A 12,412-nucleotide genomic window follows, 5' to 3' on the forward strand; every position below is an offset into this window, starting at 1 on the left:
GATATCTCAGCCATGTCCCCATTCTCTGCCAACCTAAAATAAAATGGGCCATTCCCTGTAATTTGGGTCCCTACTCACTGACAATAACTCTCAACCTTTTGGACTGTGTGAGTGACAGGCCCTCCCAGGCTGTAGGCTCAGATCCAAGAGAGATATGAGGAAGACAGTTCTGTCCCCCATGAAAGGGAGGAATGAGAAACAGCTCAGCTTATAAGGCTCTTGGGTTTCTGAGAATCACTTCCCCAGCTGTCTTTAATGATCTGACTTCTCTCCTTGAATAGGCCTGTAGACTCAGCCAGCTGGGGTCACAACCATGAAGTAGCTCAAGAGCCCAGGGTCTTTCGTTCTCTACTATCACCCCAAACCACAACCTAACCTGCTCTAAGAGCCCCTCTACATGATAGTATAAAGTAAGCTGATATTTAACTGGTATGTACAACACAACCATATCAGGTGCAAGACACTGGTGTACTTCTTAACTGGCTAGTATACAGCTGCTGGGATCCTGCACCTGAAACTGCCCTGAACCTTCCCACAATCCAGCAACTAAATACCCACATCAGGGACACCCGGGAGCCCACTCCAATACAAAAGCCAATATCTACTGTGATGGATAAATTTTGGTCTCAACTGATTATTAAATATTTTGAATACCATCCCTGAGTATACATGGAAGTGTGACCTTTCCAAGGGCTTTTGCTTGGCCTGACAAGGGTCAGAACTAAACTCAGGGAAGAATACTCCCACAATGAGATTTCAGCTTAGCCCCTGTCCCAACCCCCTGCTTGCTCGTGACTGTCTCTCACCTCTGTCCACATCATCTTCTGGCTCCTCTTGCAAGGCCTGCTCCAGCACAGCTGCATCCCCCCGGGGCCCTGCTGGGAGCTCCCCATTGGACACTGTCTTGTTCAGTGATGGTGGCTGTAGTGGTGGTGGCTGCGCCAATTTCTGCCGAAGGGCGTTGATCTCCCGGCGTAGCAGGCGGACACGGCGGGTGCGGGCCCCACTGGACCGCATGGCGCTCACCAGGTCCAGTTTCTCCAGCAGCTCCTTCAGCTGCACCTCTGGGGACAAATGGGCCCGGTTCTCTGGGATGAGGATGTTGTCCACTGCCAGGGAGAAGGGAGGACAGAAGGGGCTGAAGGACCTGCTCAGCCCAGGGCAAGAGAAAGGGGCCAAATCCTTCGGATACAAAATACTCTCCTGGAATGCCTGGGCCAGCGGCTTCCAACAGCATCACTGTGGGGCCTTGGCCCTGCAACACCGCTGCTCAGAAGGCAGCCACGGGGACAAGGTCAGAATCTGGGAAACATCTGCAGGAAGCAGTTCACAGTCATGATTATGGGCTCCATGGAGCAGGCACGAGGCACCTTGGCAATCCCCTGGACTGAGTGACTGTTTTGGCTGCTGCCATTGAGAAGCAGAGAACAGGGACAGGCAAGAGTACGGGGCTCAGAGGCAATTCCATTTTTCTGGTTCTCCACCTTCACCCTTCGGAATTAGCCAGACACACACCAACAATGCACTCTTCCTGCCCTATGCTCCAATGCCATACAGAAGGGATCCAGGCGAGGAAGACCCCAGGTGAGGCTTTACCTTTTCAAACAAACTGCTAGCACCTGATTCCTCTTTCTACCATTCAAGAAGTGCTCAGTGCATTAAACTTTAACCCTTGGAACGATTCCAGCCACAAGCAGGTATACCCTTGTCTGTGCCTACCCCCAGCTTTGTTCCAGGAATCTATCCGATAGCCCCAAAGCCCACCCTCATCCCTGGTGCTGTGGTCCCTGTTCCTGTGCCTCCTCCTGGCCCCTCTCCACCCCACCCATCCAGGCTTCTCACCATCTTCCCAGGAGAAGCGGTAAAAGTCCTCCAACTTGGGTGACTCAGGAAGGTGGGTGCCCCTCTCGGGGTCATAGCCAATGTTCTCTGCCTGCCGTCGGGCATGCCGTAGGATGGCCCCTCCCAGGTCCCGCAGGCGGACAGCTGCTCGGTGGAAAATTGTGTCTTTAGCATTATACTTCATGCAGTTGGTAACTATAAGGTTAAAGTCCTCCTCAAACTCCTCCAAGGTGTGATACAGGTGGGACTCCAGCTTCCGCCTCATAGTAGAAAAATCCATTGGCTTGGATATGAATTCCAGGTAATCTGGAACCTAAACATATAAAACCTGTACAATTACAACAACCATTTACTAGCCAAACAGGTACACCCTTCACCGGCACTCTTGGCCTCCCCATTTTCTGATTTGGCCGTGCTGGGCTCACTCAGAGCTCCAGGAGTCTGGCCTACCCTGGCCTGCTGACTCCTCATCACGGGCAAGTCTACCAGCCTTGCCAGACCCACCTCCCAACCTCCAGTTTTGCATACCTTGTGGCCCAACCCCCTCCTGGCCTACTCAGACCCTGTTCCAGTTCAGGAAGGGTTTATTGCTTGGGAAGTAGGGGGAACTTGCCTCACTTAGGTTGACTGGTTCGGAGAAGATGTGTGCAGGATCCTTCTCCTGCAGCAGGTCTAGTGTTGTCCTCAGCAGAACATTGAATGGCATCAGCTCCAGCTCCATGGCAGCCTGCTGGACCTTGACCTGTGTGGGAGGTGGGGAGAGATCAGGACAACCCCTGCAAAGAGGCACTGAAACTTTTTCTTGATGCTTTGACTTTCACCAATCATGTACACCAAATTTCCACAGGATATTAAGCCAACCAGTATAGGAGAAGCTATCCTCCAACCCTCAGCCTAGGAATAATGATACCAACAGCTACCATTTTCTGAATGTTTCCTACGTATCAAGCGCTATACCAAAACTTACCGTTAATAATAATTATTATTACAATTATAATAATTAACACTTTTATAGTCCTTACTAAATGCCAGGTAATGTTCTAAGCATTTTATATAATAAAGATGAGTATATGAGGCAGATACAGATGAGGTATTTTACAAACAGGAAACTAAGGCAAAGACTGAATAGCCTACCATCACATAGCTAATAAAGGACAGAGTTGGGATCCAGTCCCAGAAGTCTGGTTCTACAGTGAGTGTTCTTGACCATTATGCAACACTGCCTCTCTACTCATATTACCTCAATTAATCATCACAATAACCCTTAAGGAAAAACTATTATCTCTGTTTTACAAATATGGAATCTGAGGTTTAAAGAGATTATGATGAAAGAGTCACTAGTCTAAGGTCACCTGGCTAGAAAACAACAGGCAGAATTTGAACCCAGGTCTGGGTTCTGATGGTTTAGTCCAAGCACACTGATGATGTAAAATGTGTCTTGGACCAAAGATTTCTATCTAGTGTGCTGAGATACTGATCCCATCAACCCTTAGAGCATCTGGATCAGCCTGGATCAGTCCAAGCACACTGATGATGTAAAATGTGTCTTGGACCAAAGATTTCCATCTAGTGTGCTGAGATACTGATCCCATCAACCCTTAGAGCATCTGGATCAGCCTAGAGTAACCGAGGCCTCTAGGCTCACTGCCCAACTAGCAAGCAGCCTCATATATACTTACAGTAGTATGCTGTACAGATGTTATTTTCTACATGTGCCCTAATGTGAAAAGGTTGAGAAGCCATGAATTAGACTATGAGAAGTTCCTGCCTCTTGGCTACCTCAAAACAGGCCTGTTTGCTTCCCCCAGGGCAGGGCCTCCCCCCTCTTCTCATTTCTCTGAACCAGAGGTGGGAAGAGAAGCTCAGCTGTGAGAGCAACCCTGTGATGGCACAGACAGTTTGAACCTGTGGAGAAGGTCCTGCAATGTCTTCCATGGCAACTCGTACTAAATATGGCAAAAGCTGCCCAGGCTTTGAGGTGGAAACTCCAGTTATTGGGCTTCTCAAGAAGGGTTTATGCCAGCATGGAAGAGTGACGTAGAATTTGGATAAAGAGAAAAATGAACATCTTTAACCCAGGCCTCTGAAGCATGTGAGTAACAGCTGCTATTCCTAGACTAGAAAGAATAGTTTTGGTTTGTCAACCATTCAATTAGTACTTGCCGTCTGTCATGTGTGGAGTACTGCAGTAGACACTTCAGGGAAGCACAGAGTGTCAATAATCAGAGTAATGACAGCAGCTGACACCTACTATGTGCTAAGCACTATTCTAAGCTCTTTATATATGCTAATTCATCTAATTTCCACAATAACCTTATGATGTAGGCTCTATTATTATCCCCATATTACATGTGAGGAAACCGAGGTATTAAGAGATCAAGCAACTTGCTTAATGTCACACAGGTAGTAAATACCGGAAGAAAGATTTAAGCCCAGGCAGTCTGGTGCCATAACTCATGTTCCATATCCACCATGCTATACTACCTACCTCAACATTTCCCATGCTCAGGGGCTTAGAATCTCCTTGAATGGAGGTGGAAAATAATTTAATTAAATTCAAGATTTAATTTAATGCAAGAATTTAAATAATTCAAGACCATAACTGTTTAAGGGCCCAGTGAGAACCATCAGAAGCTCCCAGGCCAGAGATTCTCAACTGGTAATGTCCATTAGAATGGCCTGAGAACCTTTTCAAAATCTTCAAGGCCAGGCTTCCCCAAGACTTCCTGAATAAGAAACTCCAGGAATGGGCCCAGGCATATATTAAGCTTATGCTAGAGGCCACCAGGAGCTGAACCCCCAAACACAGAAACCATCAGTAGCACTACAACCAATACAGAGTAGGCAGACCTTGAAGGCCAGGTGCTGGGCAGGAAGGGGAGAAAGAAAGCTAGCATAGGTAGGAGTTCCCAGGTCTCCCATACCAGACTAACAGTGGGAGAAAGAGATCTTGAAGTAGGGCCCTGGGCCTGGGAGCTCCTCCTTACCTGCTCCCGCTTGAGCTTCTCTCTCTTCCGAATCAGCTCAATCAGCAGCCGGGCCCGCTCCAAATCATGCCGGAGCTTCTGCCAATATTTCAGCTCTTCCTTTACTGCACTTGTTTTCTCATCCTGTTCTCGCTGCAGTAGGAAAGAGAAGGAGGGGCTGGGAGCCTCCTTCCTGCCCAAACTCCTCTCCCATTCAAGCTTCATGAAGCTTCAGCAGGTAAGAGTCCTGTTCCCTTTCATGAACCACAGTCTCAAGAAGCCATGTACCCTACTCTACCCAGTGCCTACCTCCCAGGCTTCACTGGCCTTATCACACTGTTTCTTGATTGCAGCAGTGCTGGAGTGGGATCTGAGACTGCTTTCCCTTATCCCCAGGGACACCAGAGAGCAGCTATAGCCCTCAGAGCTGGAACAAGAAAACTAATATACACCTCAGGGGTGGAAAGAATTTCACCTTAGATCTTTGACTTGGCTAGAAAACAAAGTGAAGTTCTTAATATAAGCTTGAACATACTTTGGTAAAACAACAACAAAAAATGTGATTCCTACCCTAAAAGATTACAGTTGTAGCTGGGGGAAGGAAGAAACCCAGGGTTTGATGCACAGGGCATATGAACATAAAGACAACAAAAACTTTCCATACAAAGCATAAATAAAACACAGAAATTAAAAAAAAAAGACAAGAAAAACTAATAATATAAATAATGAAAGACTACAAAATAGGGGACCTGAGTAGGTGGGGTTATGTTAGGGAAGACTTCCTGGGGCAAGCAATCTAACTAGGGTTTCACATACAGTGATAGACATGAATGGGTAAAGCAGTAAGGAAGACCTCTTCCAGAGCTGAAGAGACCAGAGGGGCAAAAATGTGGAGATAGAATGATTCCCTGCTTGGTGAGCAAAATGAGCTGGCCAGATCCAGGACCCAACTGACACGAAGCCTCAAATGCCAGGCAAAAGAGTCTGGACTTGGCCTGACTGGAGAGGGGAGTGTATTTCAGAATGGGAAGTGACAGAATGCAAAATGGTATGTAAGGAGACATTACTAGTTTTAGAGCAAAGAAAGAATTACAGGCTGGAAACCATCTAGAAAGCCATTGCTGAGATTAAGGGGCAATGGGGGAACAGGATGGCTATAGAATAGAGATAAAGGGCCACATATTGATAACCACCCCCACCCCAAAAAGCTTAAAGGATGGTAACCTGTGGCTGGTTATGGGAAAGAGTCAAAAGTAACTCCAAGATGGGGAACTCTTGATATGGTATCAGGAGGGAAGAGGGGGCCAGGTGCGGTGGCTCATGCCTGTAATCCTAGGACTCTGGGAGGCCGAGGCGGGTGGATTGCTCAAGGTCAGGAGTTCGAAACCAGCCTGAGCAAGAGCGAGACCCCATCTCTACTATAAATAGAAAGAAATTAATTGACCAACTAATATACATATATATATATATATATATATATATATATATAAAATTAGCCGGGCATGGTGGTGCATGCCTGTAGTCCCAGCTACTTGGGAGGCTGAGGCAGCAGGATTGCTTGAGCCCAGGAGTTTGAGGTTGCTGTGAGCTAGGCTGACACCACAGCACTCACTCTAGCCTGGGCAACAAAGTGAGACTCTGACTCAAAAAAAAAAAAAAAAAAAAGGAGGGAGGAGGGTTCCATGATAATAACAGGGAAATAAGTTTACAGAAAGGAAGAAAAATAATTAATTCAGTGTCCAATTTTGAGTTACAAGTAACAACACTCACATGGAAGCATCCCAGAATGACTGATGGTAGAAATAAAAGGATGAGGACAAGAAGAAAAATCTGGAGCTACCGCCACACAGTTATTTTCAATTAAGAGACATGTTCTCTAAGCAAATAAGCATGCAGAAGGGCCACTGGGAATGTTACCATTAAAGAGCAAGAAGAGAGATCAGCACAGGGTGCAGCCAGAGGGTTGAAAGAGGTGGGAAATGGTGTCATAGAGAAGCTGTTGGACAAGGTGATCTGTGGTGTCAAATGCAGTCTAATGGTCAATTAGGTGAGAATATGAGGAAAGACTTGCTGGGAAGAGGTTGCTTTTAGGGGAGGCTTCAGAGGAGCAGGTGGACCAAAAAGTTGAAGGGAGGCTGGATACAAGCTTGCACTTCAGGAGTTGAGCTACAAAAGGCAAATGTGAGATCAGACAGAATGCAGAAGGTACTAGTCACACAAAGGATTGCTTCATCTCTGGAGCAGCAGTGTGGGAATATTTAAAAGCAGAAGTGATGGAGCAGGTAAAGAGGGAGGGAGAACTATAGATGTTAAAACTGTAAGGGAAATAAGGAGCAGAAACATTAAATATGCAGCAACTCCAGTTGCTAATGGCTGACAGCCACCACAATTGGACAGGCTGTGTGCTACAACTTAGATCACAAATCTGTACATTTACTGTGAAACATTTTTTGGCAGATGGCAGTATAGTGTCTTGAGGAAAGGGCACCTTTTCCTAACTCATACAATGTGGCCACCCTGGCTCTCATTTATCCTACCTTTTCTGGCTTCCTGCCACATCTAGAGATTTTCCCAAAATATATATATGGAAAGTTGGGCTTGCTCTCTACTCTCCCCTAGAAATTGCTTTAAAGTCAAGCTTCTCCCATCCAGGAGGGGCTGCTGTCTCATCTGAAGATCTCTGTAGAACTGGAGGTTGTTCCTGGGATAGACCATCTACAGGGATAATCCCTATAGGCAAAGGCTCCATGGAGAGCTAAGGGAGGGATGCCAGCACTACACCAACCATTGCTCCTTCTCCTTCACTCTCGCCTCCCTCCACCAGTCTCAAATCACCATTGCACCTACCTGCTCAGCATTTCTTTGGGACTGCAGGTGGGAGTGCAGGCGCCGGATAAGGGGGACACCATTCCGTGCCTGCCGTTTCAATAGCCAATAGTTGTGAAGCCGCTGCATGAACTGGTTTTTCCTCTGAAAGGAGAGACCACTACAGATCTTGTTCAACCTTGAGTAAAGGCACAGGGAAATGAAAGACAGGGTCAGTGGGCAGCCTAGATTATAGCCCATGCATGCTATCCAGACCCTGGTTCATTTCTGAACCTTATAAAAGAAGACAGAATAGAGTGGCCAAATACCTCACCTCGGAAAAAGGCTTGAAAAGGTCAGCAAAGTTAAGCAGCTTAGATTCTTCAGCTTGAGGTATTTCACTTGCTTTTCTACCTCCTGCCTTGCAGTCTTGATCCTCCAAAAGAACCTTCTCCTAGAAACCCTATTTCCTATAGTCCTGGACTTCTTTGTTCCAGGTATGGACCCAGAAGCAAGCCTATGCCTCAACACCCCCACCTTCCTCTTGATAAAAGCAGCAAAAGGGAATAGGAACTTGAGTAAGCTATGAGCAATGTGGCCACTGTTGGCCTCAGCCTCCTGTAGCTGAGGGTCCCACCAGACCAGGGAGTAGCTCACAACCAAGCTGGAAAAAAAAAAAACCAGTAGAAGTGTATCACGTTATCGCTTTCTGAGCCCAAATGCGACCCCTTAGAGTTGTCTGACCTCTTCCATTAAAAAACTCTCAGCATTGGATTCCAGAACAACTTACAAAAAAAAAAAAAAAAAAAACTCTCAGCAGCCCAAAATATTGTCTAATTTTGAATCAAATGAAAAAAAAAATGGCTCTAAAGGTGTAAGAGGATGGAGAATCTGAAAACTTAGCTGGCTAAATTACTCCAAAGGGAAATCTTAAGGTCAGCGTTAAGCCAATAATATCTGGGAGTGGGGAGGACTAGGAAAGGAACTAATGCCCATACTGTAAGGTGGGTAATATCATTCCTATGTACAAAATATGGAAAGACAGTTTAGGAACAAAGGCTAAATAAATTGTCCAAGTAACTAATGCAGCCAATAAGACAGTAGATCTGGGTGAGAATTGAATCCATGATATCTTTGTGCTGTACCAAATTGGTTATCCACAGGGTAAGCAAGGCCTCAGTGCTCCTGTGGTATTTCCTCTGCTTTTTCTCTCCATCTGACTCCACTGAAAGGAAGACAAGCATGGCTGAACAAAGAAGGTGAAACCTAAGAAGGCTGGGCATGTTGGGCAGGACACTGCTCTCCTAGGCCTTGCTCCTCTCCACAGTCAGACATTCCTGCCCCAAAGCCAAGCTTATAAAATCAAGGCCTAAGCCTCTCCCCAAAGACAGACCCCCCAACCAATGCCCATGCCAAGCACACCTGCCCAGATGTAGGCAGCACCGTCCCTCTACAACCTGTTGGCCATGGAGGGTCCCAACAGCATTTGTGCAGGTAAAGAAAATAATAATAAAATAGCAGCAGCAGCAGCCACCATTTATTGAGCACTTACTATCTGCTAGACACTGTGCTAAGTGCTTGACTTTACAGTGCTTAAATACATCTCATGTATTTCTCACAACAAATCTATATGGTGGGCTCATTTACCAATAAATAAACTATAAGGCTTAGAGCAATTAAGCAACTTGCCAAAGCTTACACAGGTGCAGGTCTGTCCAGTTCTTAGCCAGCATGTTATGCTGGCCCCTGCTAGAAGCATCTAGAAGAACACACAACTACCCCAGGGCATAACCACCCTACAGATGGAGACTAAGCATCCAGCAGCTCACCTTAGGAAAGAGGGTAGCCTATGACAGCTTTGTGACCAGAAAACATATTCAAAGTGGCTGAAATTCTAACTTGGGCCATGGTTGGCAACAAGGGCCCCCCTTCCTAATCTCACTCTTAGGACTTCCAAGCCTGCCAAGTCTGGTTGTCCCCTCACACAATTCATTCTCCACTACCCTCCAGTACTCCATTCTCCCTACCCCTCTCATCAAGAGAGATGGATAGCAGGAACACAACCTAGAGGCATCATGAGCCACAGCTTGTGGTCCAGGGTTTTGGTCCCATCCCTTAGAACAGGACATAGCATATAGCAAGTGCTCAATAAATATCTCATTAAATGAATAAACGAGTAAGTAACTTTACCTCCTGTGCCTGCGATTTCTTCATCTGGGGGTGTAGGAGAAGGTGCAAGGACTACATTAGATGAACAATCTCCAAGATTCCTTCCTGCTCTAACACTATAATACTTTTTTTTTCTTTTTCTTTAATTTTTTTATTGTTGTTGTTGTTGACAGTGTCAAAAAATAATACTTTTTAATGAATATCACCCTTGAGATGAGCCTCTTCTGGAAAAATGTTCCCTGTCTCTTGCTTCTCTGCCAAGCTCCCATCCCTCTAACAGCTCCAGAGCTCCAGCTCCCTCTCTGATGGTTTAAAACAGGTACAATGGTCTCTCTACATACTTAATGGGGGCTCAGGAGGCTTAGTTACACAGCTGAACTGAGTACTCCTCTTTTCCCTACATCTAACCTTCTTAAGAGGAGAAATAGCTAGTTCTCCTTACACTACCACCTTCTCATACAAAGTCCCCACCATAGCTAGGTCGGAGTTTGCTGGATAGTAGATACACAAACTGACCCCTTGAAACAGTGGTTCTGCATTGGGAATAGTTCTACCCCACACCCCAGGAGTTTTTGAAAACATGCATGGGAGTGTTTGAGGTTATCACTAAAACCAGGCAATAGGGAAGGGGAAGCAACTGGCATATAAAGACCAGGAATACTAAGCATCTAAAAATCCATGAGACAGATCTAACGATGAAGAGTTACCCTGTCCAAATTGAAAAATGTTGCCTTAGATATTCTGTCACCTGAGTTTCTAAGCAACTTAAGTGTCTTATTTCACTTTGAACCAAAGGAAATACATTACTCTGAGGGGACTTTAAAAACCACAAACCAGGCCAGGTGAGCACAGGGTTCAAAGAAGTTTACATTTCAGGGCACAGAAGAAAACAGATGTCCACCAAATGTGCTTGGGGAAGGCCTGGCCCAGGGCCAACACCAGCCCAAAAAGAAACCATAAGTCCCTAAAGAGCCCTTCTGGGCAGGCTCACCTGTAGGAGGGTATCTGTGGGACAGTAACCAGAGGGACAGTGGAGGGTGTGTCTCGGCCCGCTTCCTCTGGCTCCTTCTTAATCTTTTGCTTCAAACTCATCTTGCTCTTCTTGGGCACTCCCTTTAGGGGGCTGCCCACCCCACCTTGGCCTTCCTGCTCTTCCTCCTCCACTTCTTCCTCTTCTTCCTCCTCCCCACCACCCTCCTTCAGCCCTTCCTCATCTCCAGTCTCACTGAGGCTTCTGGGGGAGTCACCCTTCCTCCTAGCAGTGGCAGCACCTGACGGCGAATGGGCCTCACAGTAGGCAGTCTTGCGCACTGTGAAGATGGTACCATTGAGGCTGGTTTCACGCATGGGCTCAATCTTCATGAAGAGCCCAGCCCGCTGGGCACATGTGACATGGAAGGCTGTGTAGCAGTTCACCTTATGGCATTGGATGGCTGCACCTAGCCCCTTCTGCTTACAGATATAGCATGTTAGTTTCCAGCGAGCCGGCGGGATGTTGTCGATGCCCTCAATAGGTTCCAGAAACACAGTGTTAGCAAAGCAGACTTCAGGGATCCAGATGGCACACACCACGTGGGCCCAATGCCCATCACTGGTCTGTTTGAAGGCGCCACCCTTATTGGGACAGAGGGCACAATCCACAGGCCGGGAGGGAGACTGCAGGCAGCAGCGGCATAACCACTGGCCCTCAGGGATGTAGGGAACGCCATAGCACTCCTGGTGTACTGCCAGGTTGCAGATGTCACAGAAGAGAATGACATTACTATTGTGGCATTCATCATCTAGACACACACAGCAGAAGGCATCTTCATCAATGAGAGACTGTTGAGCCCCACTGCTGCGACTCTCCAAGTATGACTCCTTCTCAAGCCGGTCTACCAGCAGCTCAAAGGTATCTGCTGACACCAAACTGTGCCCATCTATTCGCCGCTTCTCATTCACCATGTCTAGCCAGGCAAGGTCCTCCTCATCCATGTCATACTCTACCTCTGCATCCAGGTCTTCAGGTGGCTTCTCAATATACCGGTAGTAGGCAGCAGGCAGTGGGGGTGCTTCAGGCTGGCTGCCTGAGTCTACCACGCGGAAGCTGGGCTGTGGGAGGTGGAAGGAAGTGCCGGATGCATGCTTGGAAGAGGAATCTTTCTTTTTGCCCTTGGATGAGGGTTTCTTAGACTTGCCAGGAAACTGAGGCTGCTCGCTGTTTTCCTTGTTACTATTGCATTCAGTGATATCCTGGGCGGTCAGCTCATCCTCGGTAATGATCTTGAGTGGGTCATATATGCTGATACGATGCAGGCGTCCATCAATGTCCACTTCAACAATCCGTTGGGCCTGGGCATATGTCAGTGTCTCCCGGGTGGGTGAGCACTTGAGACTGTAAGGAGATGGGGACCGCCGGCCCTCGGCATTCTGCCGCAACTTCCGACGAGGTTTCCTCATGGCACCTGGGAACCAAAGGGACAGGCCTAAGGAAAGAAGGCCAAGAGACTGTAAGTTCAATGTTTACACATTCATGTCCCCATTCATACTTCCATCTGATCAAATGGCCATTAAGAGGACCTGCTGTTCCCTCTGTCTGAATGACCTGCCCCTCAGGCATGCTTGCTCCTTCACCTCCTTCAGGTATTTTA

The 12,412-nt window shown here is 47.1% G+C and overlaps 1 protein-coding gene across 2 annotated transcripts in view; it reads right to left on the minus strand.

Annotated features, from left to right (window-relative positions):
- Positions 1 to 12,412, minus strand: part of BRPF3 (bromodomain and PHD finger containing 3) — a 37,272-nt gene that overhangs the window by 20,679 nt on the left and 4,181 nt on the right. For both annotated transcript variants that reach the window (XM_012746887.2, XM_012746892.2), the window contains exons 2-7: positions 10,774 to 12,247; positions 7,656 to 7,812; positions 4,830 to 4,961; positions 2,456 to 2,584; positions 1,843 to 2,155; positions 807 to 1,109 (exon numbers count right to left, since the gene is read on the minus strand). In XM_012746887.2, the coding sequence (XP_012602341.2) occupies positions 807 to 1,109; positions 1,843 to 2,155; positions 2,456 to 2,584; positions 4,830 to 4,961; positions 7,656 to 7,812; positions 10,774 to 12,221 (2,482 nt within the window). In that variant the 5' untranslated portion in view covers positions 12,222 to 12,247. The remainder of the gene's footprint in view (positions 1 to 806; positions 1,110 to 1,842; positions 2,156 to 2,455; positions 2,585 to 4,829; positions 4,962 to 7,655; positions 7,813 to 10,773; positions 12,248 to 12,412) is intronic.

This window comes from Microcebus murinus, chromosome 5, assembly GCF_040939455.1.
Source record: "Microcebus murinus isolate Inina chromosome 5, M.murinus_Inina_mat1.0, whole genome shotgun sequence".
NCBI classification, from domain to species: domain Eukaryota; kingdom Metazoa; phylum Chordata; class Mammalia; order Primates; family Cheirogaleidae; genus Microcebus; species Microcebus murinus.